Source organism: Trichogramma pretiosum, unplaced genomic scaffold, assembly GCF_000599845.2.
Source record: "Trichogramma pretiosum strain Unisexual culture from Peru unplaced genomic scaffold, Tpre_2.0 scaffold56, whole genome shotgun sequence".
Classification (NCBI taxonomy): domain Eukaryota; kingdom Metazoa; phylum Arthropoda; class Insecta; order Hymenoptera; family Trichogrammatidae; genus Trichogramma; species Trichogramma pretiosum.
Genome location: NW_019641680.1, coordinates 704,311 through 724,549, shown reverse-complemented (window position 1 = coordinate 724,549; position 20,239 = coordinate 704,311). Strand labels below are relative to the sequence as shown.

The 20,239-nt window shown below is 41.1% G+C and overlaps 2 protein-coding genes across 4 annotated transcripts in view; one reads left to right on the top strand and one right to left on the bottom strand.

The window, feature by feature from the left end:
• The window catches only part of LOC106654923 (ras-like protein 3), a 34,125-nt gene that overhangs the window by 10,389 nt on the left and 3,497 nt on the right, over positions 1-20,239 (top strand). Inside the window, exons 1-2 of one of the 3 annotated variants that reach the window (XM_023460947.1) lie at positions 3,514-3,552; positions 12,246-12,308. The exons of 1 other annotated variant lie outside the window; for it this stretch is intronic. The gene's annotated coding sequence lies outside the window, so the exon portion shown is untranslated. Of the gene's footprint in view, positions 1-3,513; positions 3,553-12,245; positions 12,309-20,239 lie in introns of those variants that run through there. One more of the 3 variants, XM_014375068.2, reaches the window with a different exon arrangement.
• LOC106654922 lies at positions 1,062-2,438 on the bottom strand. Its single transcript, XM_014375064.2, has 3 exons — positions 2,158-2,438; positions 1,894-2,044; positions 1,062-1,772 (listed from the first exon to the last, which is right to left on the bottom strand). Exons 1-3 carry the CDS (start codon positions 2,315-2,317, stop codon positions 1,349-1,351), a joined length of 735 nt encoding a protein of 244 aa, XP_014230550.1. The 5' UTR covers positions 2,318-2,438; the 3' UTR covers positions 1,062-1,348.

Sequence of the window (20,239 nt, the reverse complement as noted above, 5' to 3'; positions counted from 1 at the left end):
CTAGCGTAACGCGCGTTGATTAAATTACAATTCATCTTTGAGATTTACGCTGAAAAATGAAAATTTATCTTTGTACTTGGCATTGGATTAATTTCAAAATCGCATTAGTTGATTGACTTACGTGATCGCAAATTTTGTCTTGCACAATCTGTTGAATATTATTTATAACATGGACTCTCGCACGGAGCGGCAGTTAAACAGAGCGTATGTAAATTATATCATAATTTCCTCGTATTTGCAGGCGTATTACATCGATAATCCTTTGTATACATCGTTGTACGCATTTATTACAACATATTCTTTATCGCACTGAAACTCCAATGTTTTTATAAAAACGTAACGAATGTTTGATGTATTTATTTTAAAGTCACTTGGCCACAATAACCACAATTTTTCAATTAATATTACTGCACGTGAATTTAAAATGTAGTCACGCCATCTTGACATTTCTATAATTTTATTATTTATTTAAAATCTGTTTTCATTTCTGGCCGCTCGAAATAACTCGCGGGACTCTTGGCTTATTTACGTTGCATCGATTGACGTAGAAATTGCCTCGATATGTGTATTTATTTTCGCTTGTACACACACACACACATACATCCACACGTGGCGTTCAATGCAAACGTATTCCGGCAGTTCAGTAGCCTCGCGTATACGAACAGGTTAAAATTAAAATTTGCTTTGTTTTTTTTTTCTTACTCCAGTTAAAACAATCGATTGTACAAGTTTGAACGCATCGCGTGCCTCGATTGAGGGTTGTCATGGAAAACGAAGCCGCAGTTTAACAGTCACCGCAGACACCTGCCGAACTTGGTATCCTCCTCCCCCTCCCCCTCTTTAACTGCAGGAAGAAGTCTCACGACTTTTCAACTAAAATACGCGTTCATCCGTCCCGTTTCTCTCTCGTTATTTCAAATTTATTACAAACTCAATGAGTATCTGCAAACGAATCTATGGCGTTGAATGCTTCGATGCTGTGACATTTTTAAACGCACCTGCAGTTTCAAAAACTTTTGAACTCTACTCGAATGATAGATAAAAAAGTAAAAAGTAAAGAATTATATCGAAAGTATTTTTATTAACCTTATCGATAAAGCAGGTAGGCTTTGTTACATTTCTATATGTACATTTGTTTATCACGTTACATACATTGAAATTATTATTATTTTTTTAATAATACTCTTAGTTGATGATATAAAAATTAGACGCTAAGGCAGGATCGGAGTTACAATAGACATTATCTGCCTATGTTTCTGTAGTACAAAAATTAAAAAATATTTACAACAAAAATTTTGACATGGTTCAAATTTAAGATTCGGTTTATGGATTTGAGAGGAGATCTTTTTTACAATTCATCGTCACTCTCGGATGGTGGAAGGTATCTCGTTGCTGCAGCATAAAACCGTTGCAATTTAGCTCTCATTTGCTTGATGGAACATTGCAATTCCTGAATTTGAATGTACGTTTTTTCAAAGAGGTCCTTCAATGACTTTTCCATTGGATTCAGTTCCACATTATCTTTGGAGCCCAATTTTTTGAGGAGATCATCCACATAATCTTGTAACGGTTTTTTCATCTTTTTCTTCTTTCCCTCTTTTTCCCTTTCTTCATTTTTTCTGGCGTCTTCTTCTGTTTGGTTATAGATCCAAATAGATGCTATCTCTACAATCAAGTCCAATCGGGCCTCGTTAAACGCTTCTTCATCATCCATTTGGTTGACAATGCAATGATAACCATTACACATTGCTTTACGAATCTGGTTCAACGTTCTGAATCAGAAATAATTTCAAAATTTTAATTTTATTATCTCAATGATGATGTCATGTTTGTAAATTTTCAAATTTTTAATTTAAGTTACCAGTACCTTCTTAATAAACAATGTAAATTTACCTAATTTCATCTAATTCGCGTAAAATTGATTTGTCCACTGGTTGTTCCGAATCTTTGCGACGGTCGCACTCCATTATCAAATGACTCAGTTTTCGATCTGTTTGAGCCACCAAGTCTTTTAAAGTACATGTGTAGATCTCATGATTTTTCGCTGGCAATAACAAACAAATTATCATTATTATTATTGTTGTCCGACATTTTGGTAAGGAGACACGGAAGAGATAATTTTGGGACAGAGAGACAGAAAGAGAGAGCGATGCTTACAGACAAAATCACTTTTGAGCTCGTACAATTCCTTCTGCAACTGGGTACATTTTTTAAAGTCGCTCTGTTTTTCACCCAGCAGGTTGTGCAGTTCCATTCGGATCATGCGCTGCTCGATCATGAATCTCATCTGGTCGGAGTGCGTTACTTTCGTCGTCATTTTGATATACAGTCTCAACCGGTGTCCTTAGCGTCGCGTCGGAAACTGCTTGGAATTTGAATCTTGGACTAATTAGATCGAGGCTCTCGCGCGCGAGCTATACCGACTGCTTACACGCCGATCATAACAAAGACGCAGGGCGAGAGGGGAAATGATTCGATCGAAAGAGCCGTTGCCAAGTCGAAATTTCGTGAAACTGCGCGCGAAGATGGAATATTTATAAAAAAAGAGATATAGACAAGAGGCAAGAGACTACAATGGCAAGGGCAAGGTCTTCTAAGTGAAGAATGGAAAATGAAGAGTCTCTTGCTTTATGCCCGGTAGAAATGAGCGAGAACGTATAGCGTCTCGTCGCAACGATGCTTGAATTTTTTTTTATCTCCGCGTCCCATTGAGAACCGAGATTCTTACAAATGGACATGGAAATTATTTTATGTTACTAAAATTTGCTCTCTCCTTCTAAGCAGCAAACATTTGACTTTTAAAAATTGTTCATCTCGTGTGTTTCTATGTAAATGCACCGTAGTCACCGCCTCGTGCCTATTCCAAAAAAAAAAAACACGTCGTGAAAATATTATACATTTTCGCTGTAGCTCGTGTGTGTCGACTCATACAGCTCGTCGTCTCTCCTCGCTCATTCCGAGCTCTCTCTCTGTCTAAGCGCGCGTTTTCTCAATTATAAGACGTGTGCGTATGTATACAGACACCTATAAGCGAGCGAGTTTCTAAGCGACAATAGGTTCATCGTCGCTTGTCGACTCGACGACGACGACAACATACACACACAAACACAAACACCGGTTCATTTCGGGAGAACTAGCCGACTCTTTCTTTTTTTTCGTTTTTTTTTTCAAGCTCGGCTGGTTTGCATGTGTACATGCTATATGTACTTGGCGCTCTCTCGCATATTCGCTCGTTTTCACTCGGTAGTTCTTTTTTTTTTTATACACTTTGAGTCGAGGAAGGGATGATGGTGGTGCGTGTGATATTTACTCTCGCTCTCTGTCCGTGTGTATACACACACACACACACACGTAGCAGAGAGTCCATGAGAACGAGTGAGAACGAAGGGGGGTTGAGAGTCTCGTAACGCGCGCGTCTTGTATTTACTTTCTTCGAGCGTTGATTAATTAATTAATAATATTTTTTCGTTTTTTTCTCTGTTTCAGGTGAGTTGAAAAAAAAAACAATCCCAAAGTGTGTTTACACGTCTCGTAATACTCGATGGAACACGTGTAAGTTTTATCATTCAGTCGATGACACTTATTTTATTTTCGGAATCCGTCGTGCGGTGCCTCATAATACGTCTCCTTTTACGGAGAGGATTAAAGCTCGCGAGCGAGACAGACCGCGTAATCGAACGATTTTGTAATTATTTCAAAACAATAGGCTCGTCGATAATCATCGGTTATAGCCGCGGTCGGAATCGCGTTGCGGGGCCGCGCGACGCAATTGTCCGACTGCGAATTAATTAAATATATATGCAAATTTAGCAGCGAGTAGTTATGACGTGTCGCGCGACACACACAATCGATTGCATATTACCTATCTATCCTTTATACAATCGTTCGCGTTACAAGAGTCAATGTCGAGAACTCTGCAGCCAACGAAACGTTTAAATGAAATTATAAAAGAAAAAGAGTCATATGCAGATCGAGTCCGATCTAGACCGTGACACGACGTTCCCCGTTGCTTCTCTCTCTCTATAGTTTGATTAGAGCTGTCTCGCGCTATTGTAAATTGCGAGATGGGAGAGAGAGAGAGAGAGAAAGAGAGTAACAAGGTATATTATATACACACATATCTACACGAAACGGAAGAGAAAAGCTCCGGCGCAAACTGCTGCAGTAGATATATATAAGTGACGCAAGCTGGCGGCAAATAAGATGCGCCTCGGCGTGAAATCGCATCGTAGTCGTAGTAGTAGTAGTAGTAGTCCTGTATGTATAGACGATAACGCTCGGGCTCCGCTGCTGCCGTTGTTGTTGTAGTAGCAGCAGTAGCTGTATATAATAATAAATATATACAACCTGTGCCGTTAGGATTGCACTTGTTTCGCCAGATAAAGCGGAATGATACGTCTAGAAGAGTCTCTAGGCTCTTGGCAGCTCGTTGTGCGCGCCGGTGTCTTACACGCTCGCCGATTTGACGTATCTGATTTGTTTATTTTCTTACTCTCTGCTTCTTTTTTTCCGCTGCTGCGAGGCCTTTGCATTTTCTCCTTATTTTCAACCTTTAATTGAACGTAGCGCAATGAGAGCACGAGCTTTCGAGTACAGGAGGAGGAGGACTCGTCGTCGATACGAATTGAAAATTATTAAGCGCATTGGACTGCAACAATGAATCCGTTATGTATTAATCAAATTATTTGAGCCTTAGCCCCCTCTCCCCCTCTCCTCCTCATCATTCCTCCAAAGTCGTCGGGCTTAAACAATAAGTGTATCGATTTCCGATACGCTCCACACAGCTGCACAGCGGCGCACGGATGGCTGATTGTTATTATCGTCCCGGGTATCACATCGTCGTCGTCGTCGTCGCCGTCGTCACATACTCTCTTATATACCCCCTTACAACAACGACGCGCGCGCGGCATTGTCCGGCTATACCAACGTCGGAGTTACATACAGTATATATTTCTCTCTTCGTCATAAATGTCACGTGATCGAATCCACGTCCTCTTCCACATACGTGTGTGTGTACGTGCACAAAAGTACACATTGTCCTCTTTACAAATTCAGCTCGTTAATCTAATTAAACATTCATATGCGCTCGCGAGCGTAACGCAACCTGCTGCAGCAGCCCTGCATATGTGTCTTTCTATCTCTCTCTCTCTCTCGCTCTCTGCACGGATAATAATTGTAAGGTCAGATTACGTAAAATCCAGCACGATTAAAAAAAAAGGGGGTACAAAATCAATACCTTTTTTTTTTCTTTTAATGTCTAATTGCAGCAGTCGTGCCGGAATTACACGAAATCGTATAGTATCGCGACTGGGCACTTGCTGATGCTGCTTTTGCTGCTGCTGATCGTGACAGTGCAATTTATCCCCGATCTATTGTACCGTGATTATTTTAAACAACGATCGGCAGTCCGACCGACCGAATTTTCCCTTTCGCTTCGTAATAATGCGTGTCTCGCGCGCTGTGTATATGTAGCATATAACCAGCAGCAGCAGCAGCCCCCCACGCGCCGCGAGTTTATTTTACACAATTTCATTGCTGTTGGTTGCTGCCTCGCGCAACTATATAACTTTAATATACATACGTGACGCCGTCGCGTGTGTGTGCCTCGCGCGGGGGCGGGTGCTGCTGGACGACAGAACGGAGTTACATCTGGGATATATTGACTCAGCTATTTTAGGGCCATTACCCAGTTGCGAGTGAAATTCATTGTTTCTATACGTCCAAAGCTCGGCGTGTGGCGCGTATCGATCGCGTACAACAGCAGCAGCAGCAGCTAACCATTATTGCCGCGCGCCCGCCAATTAATTATGATTTAGTTTCGACGCTTGGATTATCGCGGATATCTATACATACGTACAATAATAATATGTAATACTCGATGAAACGTATATAATATACGCGAATTCGTGTCTTCGAGTTTATAATTCCGACGATGTAAATACGCAGACACCAATCAGCACTGCACAGGGCTGTATACGATAAAGAGACACAGAACGACGAAGATGACGTAACGGCTTGCTTGTATTTTTTTTTCTCCGTAAACAACGCAACGCAACGAGCTTTATATATATCGTGTATACACAAAACGTCCCGTTAACGATCGCCGATCGCGATAAAGACGAGCTGCTGCTGCTGTCAGCTCCGATGCGCAGCACGCATTAAACTCGTGCTCGCTCTACATTATTTTTTCTTTCTTCAATGTCCCATTCTTATGCTGTATAATATTATTATCGTGTATCGTGGTGTGTGTGTGTGTCACCATTATGTAGACTTCAATTTTTTGTCACTGTCGCACGAAATTTGATAAGCCAACGACACGGCTACAAAAAAGCGAGAAGCCGCGTCTATATAGACACACACACACACACGCGTAGTTTATTTTTACTGTGCGCCGATGATGGCCTATTGCGTTCGTGTATATAGTTGCGGCTGATATCTCTGCCCATGCGTGTGTGTGTTATGTCGAGTATGTATTTTAACCAATGTACATATACACGCGTGTATACATAGATACGCTTATAAACATACAAACACACGCAGAGAGAGTATAGCAGATACACGCATGGCTTGAAACAACAGACTCTATACTCCTCTCTCTCTCTCTCGGGCAGAGGCGAGCGATGCGTATCTCTCCCACAGAGAAAGCGAGACAGAGAGAAAGATGGTACTAGTTATTTACACATCAAGGGCTGTATGCGGTGTGGATACAGTCGAGGTGTGTTTGCAGCGTTGGGGCGCTGTAGTCGCCGAGGCTGCGTAGCGAAGCGAAGCAGCCGAGGCACTACAGCGTCCGCAACGCTGCAAACACGCTGAGACGTATCCACACCGCTAACAGCCATTGATGTGTTAACAATTTTTCTGCATAAGAGCTCGTTTTGAGAACTATATCATGCATAATTGTTATGTTCCATTTAATTTCTTTATAGCACTCTAAACTAAAAACTGTAACTTGGCCGCTAGTTTTCGGCTCTCGTCTACATACTGTATATGCGTATGTCTCGTGTAAAATACTGTACATGCAACTTGTGTGGATATGTTTTTTCTGAAAAACGAGAGGTTGCATAAAGCACTGGTTGTGCCAACTTGAATCTCATTACACTGATTTTCCTAGTGTCTTGATGAGTAGAGTCGGTATAACATCGGTCACGCTGCATTTCTTTCCATTATTCAGTTTCTACTGCTTCATTTTTACAGTCATCGTGTTTAGTGCGAACACAAACATGAATTAAAAATGACATTTCTATCTCGTGTAGATATGTTTGTATTCAAGAAAGAGAGGTTAAAGGCAGCGCGAGTTGGCCTGCCACTTTGACATGTAGCAGACAGCACAGGCTACACGCACGCGAGCTGAGCGAGTCGTCTCGGCTCGAGTCTGCGGGATCGCATACAGTCGAGGAGAGCAGCGCGCTACGTGGCGACAATTCACACTTCTCCTCGACTGTAATCAGGGCTCCTCGACTGTAATCAGGGCTCCTCGACCTGTATTCAATTGATTTCAGTACGAGGAGAAGTGTGAATTGTCGCCACATAGCGCGCTGCTCTCCTCGACTGTATACGGATGCCTTACTCATTGAGCACGCTCAGCGCGAAATCAGCCTCAAACGGGCTCGTATGCTGAAAATATATATACGAAGCTTTGGCTCCGCGTGCATGACGAGAACCCGCAGCAGCAGCAGCAGCTATAATATAACACACACACACGCGGCATGACGCGAAGCCGAGGAGAACTAATTTCATCTTTTCGTGACGGCATTCGACGGGGGCGGCGGCGGCGGCGCAGATGTTGTTGATTTTAACCTTCGATATATTTTGCTAATGCATCTTTCCTTTCTTCTTTCTAAGAAAATCATCGATCAGCCCCGCGAGCTCGATCGGACGCGTAAAATTATTTAAAAATATCGAGCTTCCATAGCCGAATATCCTCTCATCCGCACACGTATAATTGATCGACGGCAACTACAATAATGTATACTGCACACGCGACTTTATATGCACACGTGACGATCCGCGTGGAAGGAGAATATATAGCGGAAAAATCGTGGCACGATGGGACTTTTTTTCTCCGCATCCGAGGCAATAACGGTTTTCCCGAAGACAATGAAGGCGTTCGTTTCATCGCAAGCCACTGCTACTACTACTACTACTACTGCATCAACAGCAGCAGCACAAGTTGTATATATATATGGGTGTATATCGCAGTATATATAGTGTGTATACGATAGCCGCTATATTACGTGCTGGTACTGTACTGCTGCTGCTACTGCTGCTGCTCTCCGCAAAATTAATCGTTCTGGACTCATTGTTCTCGGCTTTTATACACATAAACCGGGGAAATAGTCTACTAGTGCTGCTGCTGCTGCACCGAGCTGCAGTTACATTATACATGTACGCAGAGGGAAGAAAAAAAGTTGCTCGCGATAACAGACAGTATGTATGTACTTTTCTCTCTTTCTCTTCGTCCGATGATAGGCAGCAGCAGCAGGCGCGCATGAATTTGTATAAATATTAAACGGTTAACGGGTGTACGCTAGCGTATATATGCTTATTCTCTGCTTGTGTGTGTGTAAACGTGCGTGTGTTTGTGTATAACAGCGGCGCCAACAGCCGATTCCGATGCAGACATCGTAATATTTCGCGGTCTTTACCAATTAGCTCTCGCATCAATCGGCCCGTTTATTAAGCCCGCGATGCGCGAAAATCACTCGTTGCTTACATTTTCAACTAAACTGCTGCTGCCGATGCTGCTGCTGCTGGTGCACGCGAGCGACGGATGATAAAATGTACACAGTGGGTATGTACACTTTGGCCTATGTGTGTATCATTATATACCCTGAGCCCATTGAAAGCTAGCCTAAAGCTCTCTCTCTCTCTCGTTTACTTGACCTCGTAATGGCGTACACGGGTACATATTTATAACAATGATAACTGCAGACCGCTGCCGCTAATGTATATAACGCAAACACACCGCGAGAGATACAACGAATATCATCTCTCGCTCCGCTTCGATATATATACTGAAAGGACATCGCGCGTATGCCGCGCGCATCGCATTCTATAGGCCATCTCCCATTGTTCTTGGTATTGCGCTCGTCATCGCGATAGTCGTATAGTAGTAGCAGTATCGTAGTTATATACGTTGCGTATATACCATGACACAGAGAGGTATAAAATAATGATTTCTCGGGTTATGCGCGCGAGCGAGCGAAGCAGCAGAAACTGCACAACCATGGGAGAGAAAAGAGATTAACTCGTAATAAACTCACGCACGCTACTGTGTGTATTTCTATATGTACGTATGATTTTACGATTCGTCATTGTAGCAGCAGCAGCAGCAGTCCCTGCATCGCGTGAGATTTCGTACATACGTACAGTTGACGGCAATAGAAAATTCACGACGTGCAGCCGTGTATTATTATTAGCATAAACAAACGTCTTCGCGATCGTAATGACCTTACAAAACTGTACAATTTTTTAATTATCGAGCTTTCGTTGTCGTATTGCACAAAAAAATTATTATCGTGGACACTCGGTCGTTCGGTGAGCTACGCGCTTTTGTGGTTTTCCACGTCATTCTTGCGTCTATAGTAATTGCATTACCGTTTGACTGGTTTTTCTCTCCTTTTTTTTTTGCTTCTCCGGCACGAGAGACCATCCTTGCTATTATGATTTTTTTTTATAGGAGCTGTGCTGCAGCTCGAAGCTGTAAGAAAACTCTCTCCTTCGTTCTCTTCTGGTGTTAACCTTCTTTTTTAGATTGATGGAGTAAATTAGTTTCGCGTTTCCTTAAACAAGCGACAGACTCTTGTAAGAGGCGGCGTGTTAAAATCTCCCCGGTATACTTAAATATCAACTTTTATACGGTTCTTCGAGTTACACTCGCAAAAAAAAAAAAAAAAAAATCTTCATAAAAATTGTTTCAAATGGCTTAACGATCCCCCTTACAATGTAAGTAAATTAAAGCGGTGTCAAATGATTCGGATAATTTTCTTTTCAAAGTTTCAGCTCGCTTCGATGTTCAGCAAAACGGCGACGTCGAAAAGAGAAAAATGAATCCCAACGTAGGCATTACTAGCGAAACGCGTTCGTAATTATTAGACTCGTTATCTCTCGAGGTACATTATGCTCTGACGACCCTCCTCTCTCTCACTCTCTACTCCCTGAATTGGATCCGATAAGTGGGTCATGTCGCGCTGCGCTTATATACGCTCCTTCCTCCCCCTTTTTTTCACTCTCGTTCGACTATGTAACATTGCCCTCTAATTTGTGTAGATTTGCACACCGACAAAGAGAGCCAATCGTGTGCGCCTGTCCTGAAAAGTACTCTAGATTTTTTCATAAACAGGCCTCTCGGAGAGTGGCGAGAAAAAAAAAATTGTTGTTTCAACTCGCTCAAACCACTGGAAATAATATCCCGACAACACAGTGAAAGAGAGCCACGAGCGTTTATCATAATTTTCCATTTTTGCTCATTTGACTGCGCTCGCTCGCTCGGGACTGTATAGCAACACAGTCGCTGGTTTCGTGTACAAAGCATTATATGCTTGACTCGAGTTTTACTCGAGGAAAAAAAAAAGGAAAGAAAAGCAAATTGCATCGCGTTGCTCAATTTCGCATTATTCTCTCTCTCTCTCTCTCTTTTATTTTTTTTTGTTCTCCAAGAAGAAAACATTTTTAACCAACGCGACTGCTGCAGCACATTGCGCTCGAACCGTTGGTGGCGCCTTGCGCTGATATTAATTGAATATTTCAAGTAATTATACGCGCGTGAGACATGCTTCAAACGTTCGCATACGGCACACGTATGACATAACTCCGTTTTCCATGTCGTATGCACGTACGTACGTACATATATATATGTAAGCCTACTAGAGAGAGAGAGAGGCTTAATTTTAATCAAAAGACAATTGCTGTAATGAGGATGTCACTTTCATAATGCGCGCCGCGCGCACATACAGGCGCATTTCTCGAGCTCTCCTCGATTATTATGAAATTCCACGCTCGAGTCGTCTTTCTTTTTTTTTCTCTTTTTTTTTTTTTCGTGCCGACACCGTGACGCGTCAGCTAATAATGCGTGTAAATGAATCGAATTCGATTTCGCAACGTTGGAATCGTTACTCAACCACCTTAATTCAATTACGTCGTACCTTGATATTTTGCTCGAATGATTCATTTTTTCAATGCTATTTCTGACGTTATCTCCTTGTCCGATTGCTGCTCAGTGACAACTATGAAATCAAAATTCGAATCTTTTGACGTTTGAGACTCGAACTTTCTTTGAGTCGTCTATTCACGCAGTAGGGATCAGTCAGCGGAGTAAGCAAAAAAGCCTCTCTCTCGATCCTTGTAACAAGACACGTCGCAGCCGCGCAGCAACAAGCCTACCAGAAAATACCCTCGCAGCGCAGTCGCTAATGAAAGTAGCGGGCGTGAAATTTTCGGTACTTATCGACGACTACTGTTACTAGCGCACACACCACAAACTGTGAAACGTCGAGGGGGTCGTTGACCTTCCTCTTTCGCTTACACCCATACATATACGCGTTAAAGTTTGCAAGATTTAGAAATAGGAGAGGAGGCGCGCGTCATCCCCCTTAACGATGAGGGATTTGTGTTTGCCATGACGTGAAAGGGGGAGCGAGCAAGAAAGAGTGGGCGCGAGTATCGATTGGCGCGCGCGAGTGTACGAGACGTCGTCACGTCCCGTATTATAAGGGTGTCCGCGCGCCGTGAAGCGCGAGGAAAAACTAACGATTGAAATTGATTACTTGTACGCGCGCGCGGGCTTTGATTTGTATCGTTCTCGAGCGAGCTGTGCGAAATTTTAGATTTTAGGTTTTCGCCTGATTGATATCATTTTCCAATCTCGTTCTAATTCGACGAGATACATAGAATGCGATCAAAAGGTCGTGCTCGACAACGACCTCATTATTACTTTATTTATTCATCGTTATACAATGAGTGGGCATTAAACGGGAATTTTCTCCTGCTCATTTTTTTTCTTTTTTTTTTTTTAGAGAAAGAAACTATTTTTACATGTACTGTGCAAGTATTTGCGTTATGGGAAATAATGTGTGCTACATGTCGTACTACAGCACGTGTATTTTATTGTATTTTTATTCATAGCGCGCGATGATTTTGTTAGTGTGAAACGATCCCATTGTCGTTTTCTGATATTAACGCGCGATAGTCGAACAAACGTACTTACTCATTCATTAATTTATTTGCTTTTTTTTCTTATGTTCTAGGTGAGTCACATCTCTTCTACTCGAGGGGTTTTTTACATTCGTGAAACTAATGCCATGGTCGATGTAAGTTTGCCAGCTTTTTGCACTTTGTCATCGTATATTCATTGACCTGAAAAAGAATCTTACTTTGATGCAGTAATTTTCCATTAGCAATTATGGGTTTTAGCATATCAATTGATTATTCGTGCAGGATTGAAAATTACCAAAAATTAAGCTCTCTTTCGTATTCTGTATTATTTTCTTTTGTGACACGAGACATCATGTATCACAGAAACACTCTACAAACCACTTCGAGTAGTTGAATTGTTTACTTTCCATCCATCGGAGCACTGCATAAAATGTCATTTTTGTGTATGTTTTCCCCCTTGAAACTGTTTTAACATAAGCTCGACCGATATATAAACGTTGATACCGAGTGAAGTAGGCAGCCTCTCAAAAGCAAGATGCTTCAAAAAATTATTCCTTTCTGAATGCAATACTGTCCTGGAAATAACAGAGAGGGAGAGCTTGAGAGCTTAAGTTATTGTAACATATAGACGGATGTTTTATGTACTCGGGGAAACCCCACTGAAGATTGAATATTGCATATTGCAGTTTCTGCGTTTATACAGAATACGACCCAGTTCGAAGTTATTGCCGACTACTGGCCTGGTGCGGCTTGGTTGAAAGGTATATATAGGTATATACACACACATACACACTTGGTCTACATAATTCTTCCCGCGCGCCATCCCGATGCAGGGAGAGTTTGACATCTCAATTTCGAAGGACAGTAAAGTGTCCGGGTTATAACGTTGACGATGAAAAACTTTCACGATATTAGGGCTAATAGCTATCTGGGTCCTAGAGAGAGAGATATATATATATAGCCGCGGGAACGAGAGTGTGCGTTATTTATGAACGTGTGCGGTCGGTCGAGCGTGCGGACAATTTTTGAATTATCGAGCAAAACCAGCTGAACGCTACCCTATATGCATTTTTCCATCAATTATACGAAAGTTGTCAGTGTTTCGCTTTTTTTTTCTTTTTTTTTTTTTTTTTAGTTTCGACGAGACCGCACGCGTGCAGTTTATCTCGTAAAATAATTTTTCATCTATATTTTCAGGTCAAATATTTCAAGTTGAAATCTATAATTGTTTTATGCTGTCGTAAATTTTCATACGCGCGAGTGTGTTTTTGCGCCTGTGCGTGAAAAAAGAAAGAAAATTTGGAGAAAAAAAAATCAAACTGCAAAAATGTCTCTTAACTTTTAGAACTTGTCAAACGTTGCCAAAGCTGTCGGAGCTTTCTCTCCAACGCGCGCATCAGCTCGAGCAGTATAAAATATACGTGATCCGTTAACGAGATTTAAAAACTTGTCTTTCGACGACTTTTTCTCTTCTTCGACTTGTAAAAGTTCTCCGATACGGCCCGAATGTGCCGCGCGCTTTCTCTGTCGTTTCTACGAGCGGTGTAAATATTTACTCGAATTTTCTCATACATGGTAATTAAATAATATTCAACGATGATTTATAGGAAATTTTTGAAGGGACCGATCGAATTTTATTTTCCGTGAAAAATATACTATGTTACGTATATCACGTGCCGCGTAATGAACGATTTATCGCGCGGATTCTCTGCAATACACATATCGTTTAATCCCTTTTATATCCCCTTTTGCTCTGTTTTTCTTTTGTTCGACTTTATTCATGCATGGATAACAATAGGTCGGTGCTAGGTTTTCGTTTCTCTCTCTTTTTTTTGTCTTTTTAGTTTCACTACGGTTTTATTCTTGTCGTGAAATTTATGTTTTGAAAAGTGTTCTCACTCATATCGATAGTCAAATTTGATGTTTTTTTATGCAAACTCGTCAATCAATGAGCATTACTGAATATTTTGAATATTTTTACCATTACCATTGAAATTATAGAAATACACTCGAGTCAATAATAATAACGATGATAATATTAATATTAGTAATCAAACTGTCTTGGCTCTCGAGTCCGCATCTCATCGGAAATTCCGCTCGATCGGGCATTTTCGTCGTCTGGCCGGTACACTCTATACATCTATAAGTATATATTTTTTTGTATGAATGCGGCGTCGGCGACGAAATAGCGACGTTATAAGAAGAAGAAGATGAGGTGAGCGAGCGAGAGTGAGAACCGACCAGACGGCAAAGTTTTATCATTAAAGCTGCAGTTCTCGCGTTCGCAGCGGGTTTTGCACTAATCGATACTGCCCCCTTACAGCGCCGGAGTCGTGTGTGTACCGTATACACACATAGACAGCCCGAGGCATATACAATACACATGCACACGCACACATACACGTACACCACCATGAAGCAGACTAGACTAGCTCAACCCTCTCTCAAGGTGGGGTAGTATCTGGCGTTTCTTGACCTTTCTTTCTCTTTCCCTCTTACGTATACACGTCGTACACTTTCTGCCCTTAACTATGCGCATAGCAAAGGTACGACGACGACGACGATGGTACACGACAGATGGTTATTTTATGTTTCCTGCGCGCAAAGCTGCTTAGCACACGGGGCGCGCTTACACGTGTACACCATGATACTCGCCGCTTAAATTCATATCGGTCAGGTTGAGTAAGGAAAAAAAAATTTTGTTTTAAACGATTTCGCGCGTCACACCTATACGTGTGTCATAACTCTGTGTGTGTGTGTGTAAGAACACGAGCGCACTCGAAAGTAAGTACTTTGGTACTTGTGCTTTCGCGCGCACTTATACATACATACGTATACGGCAAAACTAGCGTAACTTTTAAGTGGATCTGCCTGCTATATGTATATAACGCGTTAATTTAAATTTCGTCCAGTAAGAGATAGAGAGAACGAGGGACGAGATAAAGAAAGAAAAAAGAGCAAAATATTCACTTTTTCAAAACGCACATAACGAAGCTCCAAAGCAGCTTATGTTACGTACTATACTTGCTGCGAGCTCCTTGGAGTTCTTATTTTTTTTTGCAAAAAACACACACGCTTGGATGCAAGTCCGACCTTACTCATCGCTGATATTATATGCGTGTGCATGTGCGATGTTTTTTCCCGCATTGAGCATATAATAGCAAGCAAAGCCTCGAGCGGTATTCTCTACGTTACTCCCACGTATAAATGTGCATATCTAGATGTGTCTCGTTGGTTTATAAGCCGTGTCCTTTCGTGGATAATATTTTTTTCTGCTTTTTTGGTTCATAATTACACCTGCGACAACGGCTTGATAGAGGTTATTCTTCGCGCTTAACATTTTTTTTTTTGCAATCGTTCAATATTTTTGAACCGTATTAGTTTTTCTTTTCATAAAGTGATTCTGGAGATCTATTCATCTCGTAACAATCGAGTTTTTAGTTCAATTATAATAACAGTCGATCCCCGCTATTGTGTATAAAGAGTCTTTTATTTTTCTTATCTCTCGATTTCGTGCCTATTTTCCCGACGAAACGGCTGAAATTCAATTTGATTCGAATGGCCGATTGGTTTCTTTGAAATCTAGATACGGTGGGTAGTTCAAAATAATTAATCTGCAAAACGACTATGAAAGATCTGATAATTTCATTCGAGGTTTAGCAGTTCATCTTTAATAATATTAATACAATAATAAGTTCTTCGTTTTGACCGACGAAAAATCCTCGACTCGCTTTGCTCTAATGCATTTTTTATCTTTCACTTTCTTCGGTGAATCTTTCTTTTCTACTTGTGTGTGTACGTACTGATAGCTCTTTATCTCGAAAAGGGTCTGCGGCACGCGTTCCAGAAAAACGGTCGAGATAAAACTCAAACCCTCCATTAGGCTTTATTGCATTGCACAATTTTAAATTCTATTTTCTTTTTCTCCGCTACCGCGAAAAGACTCGCGAGTGATTCATCGCGTTTTATTTACGAAAAAAAAATGGGTTTTCGATATACACAATTATCGACTGTAAAATAACCCGCTACAAATCGCTCGGAAAGAGCTGCACATAAATTTTGAATAATTAATGATCCGAGTGAAACTCTTGGCTAAAAAAAAAGTGACGCACGAGATGAAAAAAAACAAAAAAAAAAAAAATTGCGAATTTTTTCGAGCTCGCAATTATTATTATTTCTCATTGATCCGCGCGCGGGCAGGCTAAATTTTGAGCGAGAAACATGTGCGCGCATTCAGTAGCACTGAGCTTTTATACGACTGACCTGAATTAACTTTTGCATAAGGCGGAGGAACATACGTACAGGAGTTTACTATGCGTTTCCTGGCACACATTTCACTTTCTTTATTTCAGTCAACGACGTCGGGTATAATCTTCGTTTTTGGAAGGATTTTTTTTCTCTCTCTCTCTCTCTCTTTTTAGTTACCTTCCATATAACCGCGCCCGCGTGTGTATATTTTCTACTTTGTAGAGACTCTCTTTCCATTCGCGTATCCTTGAACTAGCAGCGAAATAAAAAAAAATAAAAAAAAAAAAAAGACTGTGTCCCTCTTGCGCGGGTTTTTGGAGCTATGACGATGTTGACGATGACGACGACGATAAGACAAAATGCGTTTGTTGTCCGATATATATATCGCGGAGTAAGGTCATCTTTTGTTGTTTCTCTTTTTTTTTCTCCTCCTAATGCGACTGTTCTTAATGCAGTCTAAAATTAGAAAATCAAATTCTTTCGGGTGCCGAGTGTGCATTTTTTGGATTCTCGCATTTTTCACGATACGCTACTTTCCCGCAGCTCTACAGCTTCTGCTTGCAATTAATTGAATTTTCGTTAGTTTAATTGAAAATGCGAGCCGCATGCAGACTGGAAAAATTTAATTTCAAAACGAAGCGTTATACTTTTTTGTCGTTAATAATATTTTCTCGCAAAAAAAAGAATAGAATAAACGATTCCGCTATTATATTTTAGCTCATTGTGTAAAGCGAGCGATAAGTTTTTATCAAAATTTCAGCCAGCATCGAATTCGGCCGCAAACGTTGTACAGTCGCGATAGCAACGTCGATTGGTCGATTTTAAAGTAGCCTGACCTGAAACCTTCCGTGACGCGCAGCTAACTCGACTCGTAGTAGCAATAGTCTAGGATATTTTCCTGTTTTCGTTCATGCTCAACTGGGCGCGTTAAAATTTTAGCGCACTCCGCGCCGCGGTCTGCGTGATACGATAAAAATTTTAAAGGTCGATTTGGCAGACCTGAAATTTTCTACGATAGATAGCTGTCGGATGTATACGGAGGACAGCACAGCGCGGAAAATCGAGAGCCAAAGATTTCTGACGTCGTAATGGAATTATTTTTGCGCGACGAAAAATTTTTTTTCTCTATTCATTCTCGTGACAAGAAAAAGATCTTATTACCGCCTCTGTATATCGATAAAGAGAGTTCAAAGCGAGGTTGACTCGCGCGCGCACAAACAAAGTTGGGACACCACCGCGCAACCATCGCCCATCGAAAAACTCTCGATATAAGGAAAAATTCTTCCGCTATTGTTCACGAGTAAAAAGTCCAAAAATATAAATACCACGTGGCAGCTTCTCGAACAATTTTTTTTTTATTTCTCACACTCTTCCTAGACCAGTACAGGTCGATAAAAAAAAGAAATAAGGTATCGATAGGCCTACACAAGCGCAAGCTCGAAACAGAGAGACAAAATCGGCCCGAGGGAGTACAACGAGCGACGACGAGGAAAAAAAGGAGAAGACAGTGATGTATAAATTTAATGCGTTACTGACACACTTTTTTCAACGGCCCTTCAACTTTATATAACACACAGAGAGAGAGAGAGAGAGAGAGAATAATTATTTTAAACTGCCTGCGTAACGCGCATGAAAATTAGTCGTAAGCAGAATTTTGCAGTTTATGCAGCACAGATTCCGATCGTTATGTTTAGTTCGTTACGGTTGAGTGGGCTTTTCCTCGTCACCCAATGTTTGATACTTGCCACCAACCATTGAATTACAAACTTGATTAGAATTCTTCAGATATCCAAAGTTCGATACTTTTTTCCATCGCTCCGTCAATTTAGTAATTGATATTCCTCGAATTAATTACTCAGCAACGTCGATCTATGCTTTTCCTCCCTCTCGTGCATCGAGTTAGTACACAGACTCCTGTGCCACGTATATATATACGCACAGGCTTGCTAACGATAGCAGCTGACGTGCATTTAGGCTTGGTTGGATAGATAACGCGGTTATAGCGTTCAAAGGGGACAATATACACACACAAACACACACTCGACGCGTATACGCACGATGCTACGATATAATATTTTCGCAGAACGCTCGATCGCTCCGCGCGCACATATACAGCGGAAAATATTTCAACTCTCGTCAACGTATATATCGATGGGTAATCGATCGTACGAATCGATATACGACGACGAAGAAAAAAAAATCGCAGCACAGTCCGCGCCGACGAAACCGTTTTTAATGCTAAATTTCCTGCGTCTTTGCGCGCTTCGAAAGAATATCGATTAGCCCAACTTTCTGTGTATATTATATAGAAATCGAGGTTAGGAGGGTCAACTCCTCTCGACTAGTTATACGTAAGCCTGTATACATTGTGTGTGTACTTATAAGTATATACAGTTTAAAAATGCTACTTTGTATCCGTGTCCGTGTCCGTGTCCGTGTACGTGTGTCTGTTTTTGCGGCATCAGTAAAGCGTTGTACACACAAACACACAGAAACGCGCCTGGCACATAGGGTGGCTGACCCACTTCTCGAGGCAGTGTTTCTTAGATCTGTCCTATGTTACTTTTCATGGTAATACGTATGTCTTCTTTAATTAGGTCAGTCGCGCGCGCTACCTATATCTAGAGTCTCTCGAATTCGGTTTATACGCATTCATTAATATATATAAGTTCAAAGGGAAAATGTGTTTTTGTAGAAATATTCGTCTCCCGCGTTGGAGTTAATTAATTTTAATGCGAAGTGTTATTAAATAATATTAAATGTAAAGCGTAACGCTCTATTTAATTTTAAGCAAGTACAAGCAGGAGAGAATCAAAAATTGGAAAAAAAACGCATGAAGTTTCGAATGACTTTGCTCGCAATGATCACTGCGATGCAAAGTATAATTTATGTACCGTGAAATGCACTGATTCGCTATAAAATCTACTTTCTGCAATTGCGCTGCTGTTCTTTTATTCAAGAAGACGCTCGAAATAATTACGCGATGAGTTTGCTCCGATCATTGGTCTTGTGTCGACTGCTACTCGATATTATTGATTCGTTTGAATTAAAAAATTCATGTTAGAGCAGATGAAATATTAAAATCATCGGTTGATTTAAAAATTTTTCCGCACAACAATAATCGGGTTTTGATTCATTTCGAAACCAACCATGTACAGTGCACACATATATACAGACTCGAGAAAATTATAACTCAATTTACCCGCTATCCGCCGGCTAATTAATTTTTTATTCTCTAATTTGTTTGCCCCCGTATATAACTAGCCTTTATTTTCGAGCTCTCTGCGTTTAATACGTATATACGTTTGTGTCTATACGCGCGCCGACCATACAAAACAAACAGACAAACGAATTTAAGTAGGTCACACAAAATACACGTGGACTATACCGCATTCGCCTTTAACTCATGGAATGTCAGAGGTATGAAGGAGAGAGAGAGAGAGAGAAAAATCTGTACTCGACCTCTTTGAGCAGCGAGCGGAGAAAGAAACGAAATGAGAGAGTTTAGATTTTTTGGCTCGCAGTCAAGAATTATGAGAGACCCCTAGCCTTTGGATCCCCCGACGAGACGTACGGCATTCTTCGTCGCTAAAGAATAGACGAAAAAAGAAGAAAAGAAAAGAACGAGTATAATCAATCCACGTGCAATCAACTTTTCGTTTCAATTATTTCCGTACCTCCTACACAGAGACCTAGATCAATTTAACGCGCGCGCCTATTAATTAAAAATTGTAATTTTTCATTCGCTCGCTATTTTTGCCGTTGTGTTGTGCGCTCTAATCAGCGCTAGGCGCTTCGCACGCTCATATTCCACGATGAATGATCTATATAATATATT

Bases quoted from the DNA above. Each gene is read 5' to 3' on its own strand.
- LOC106654922 (XM_014375064.2), bottom strand. From the start codon at position 2,317: ATGACGACGAAAGTAACGCACTCCGACCAGATGAGATTCATGATCGAG. The intron at 2,045-2,157 runs GTAAGCATCGCT...TGTTATTGCCAG, and splicing joins GCTCAAAAGTGATTTTGTCT to CGAAAAATCATGAGATCTAC. The intron at 1,773-1,893 runs GTAAATTTACAT...TTTCTGATTCAG, and splicing joins CGCGAATTAGATGAAATTAG to AACGTTGAACCAGATTCGTA.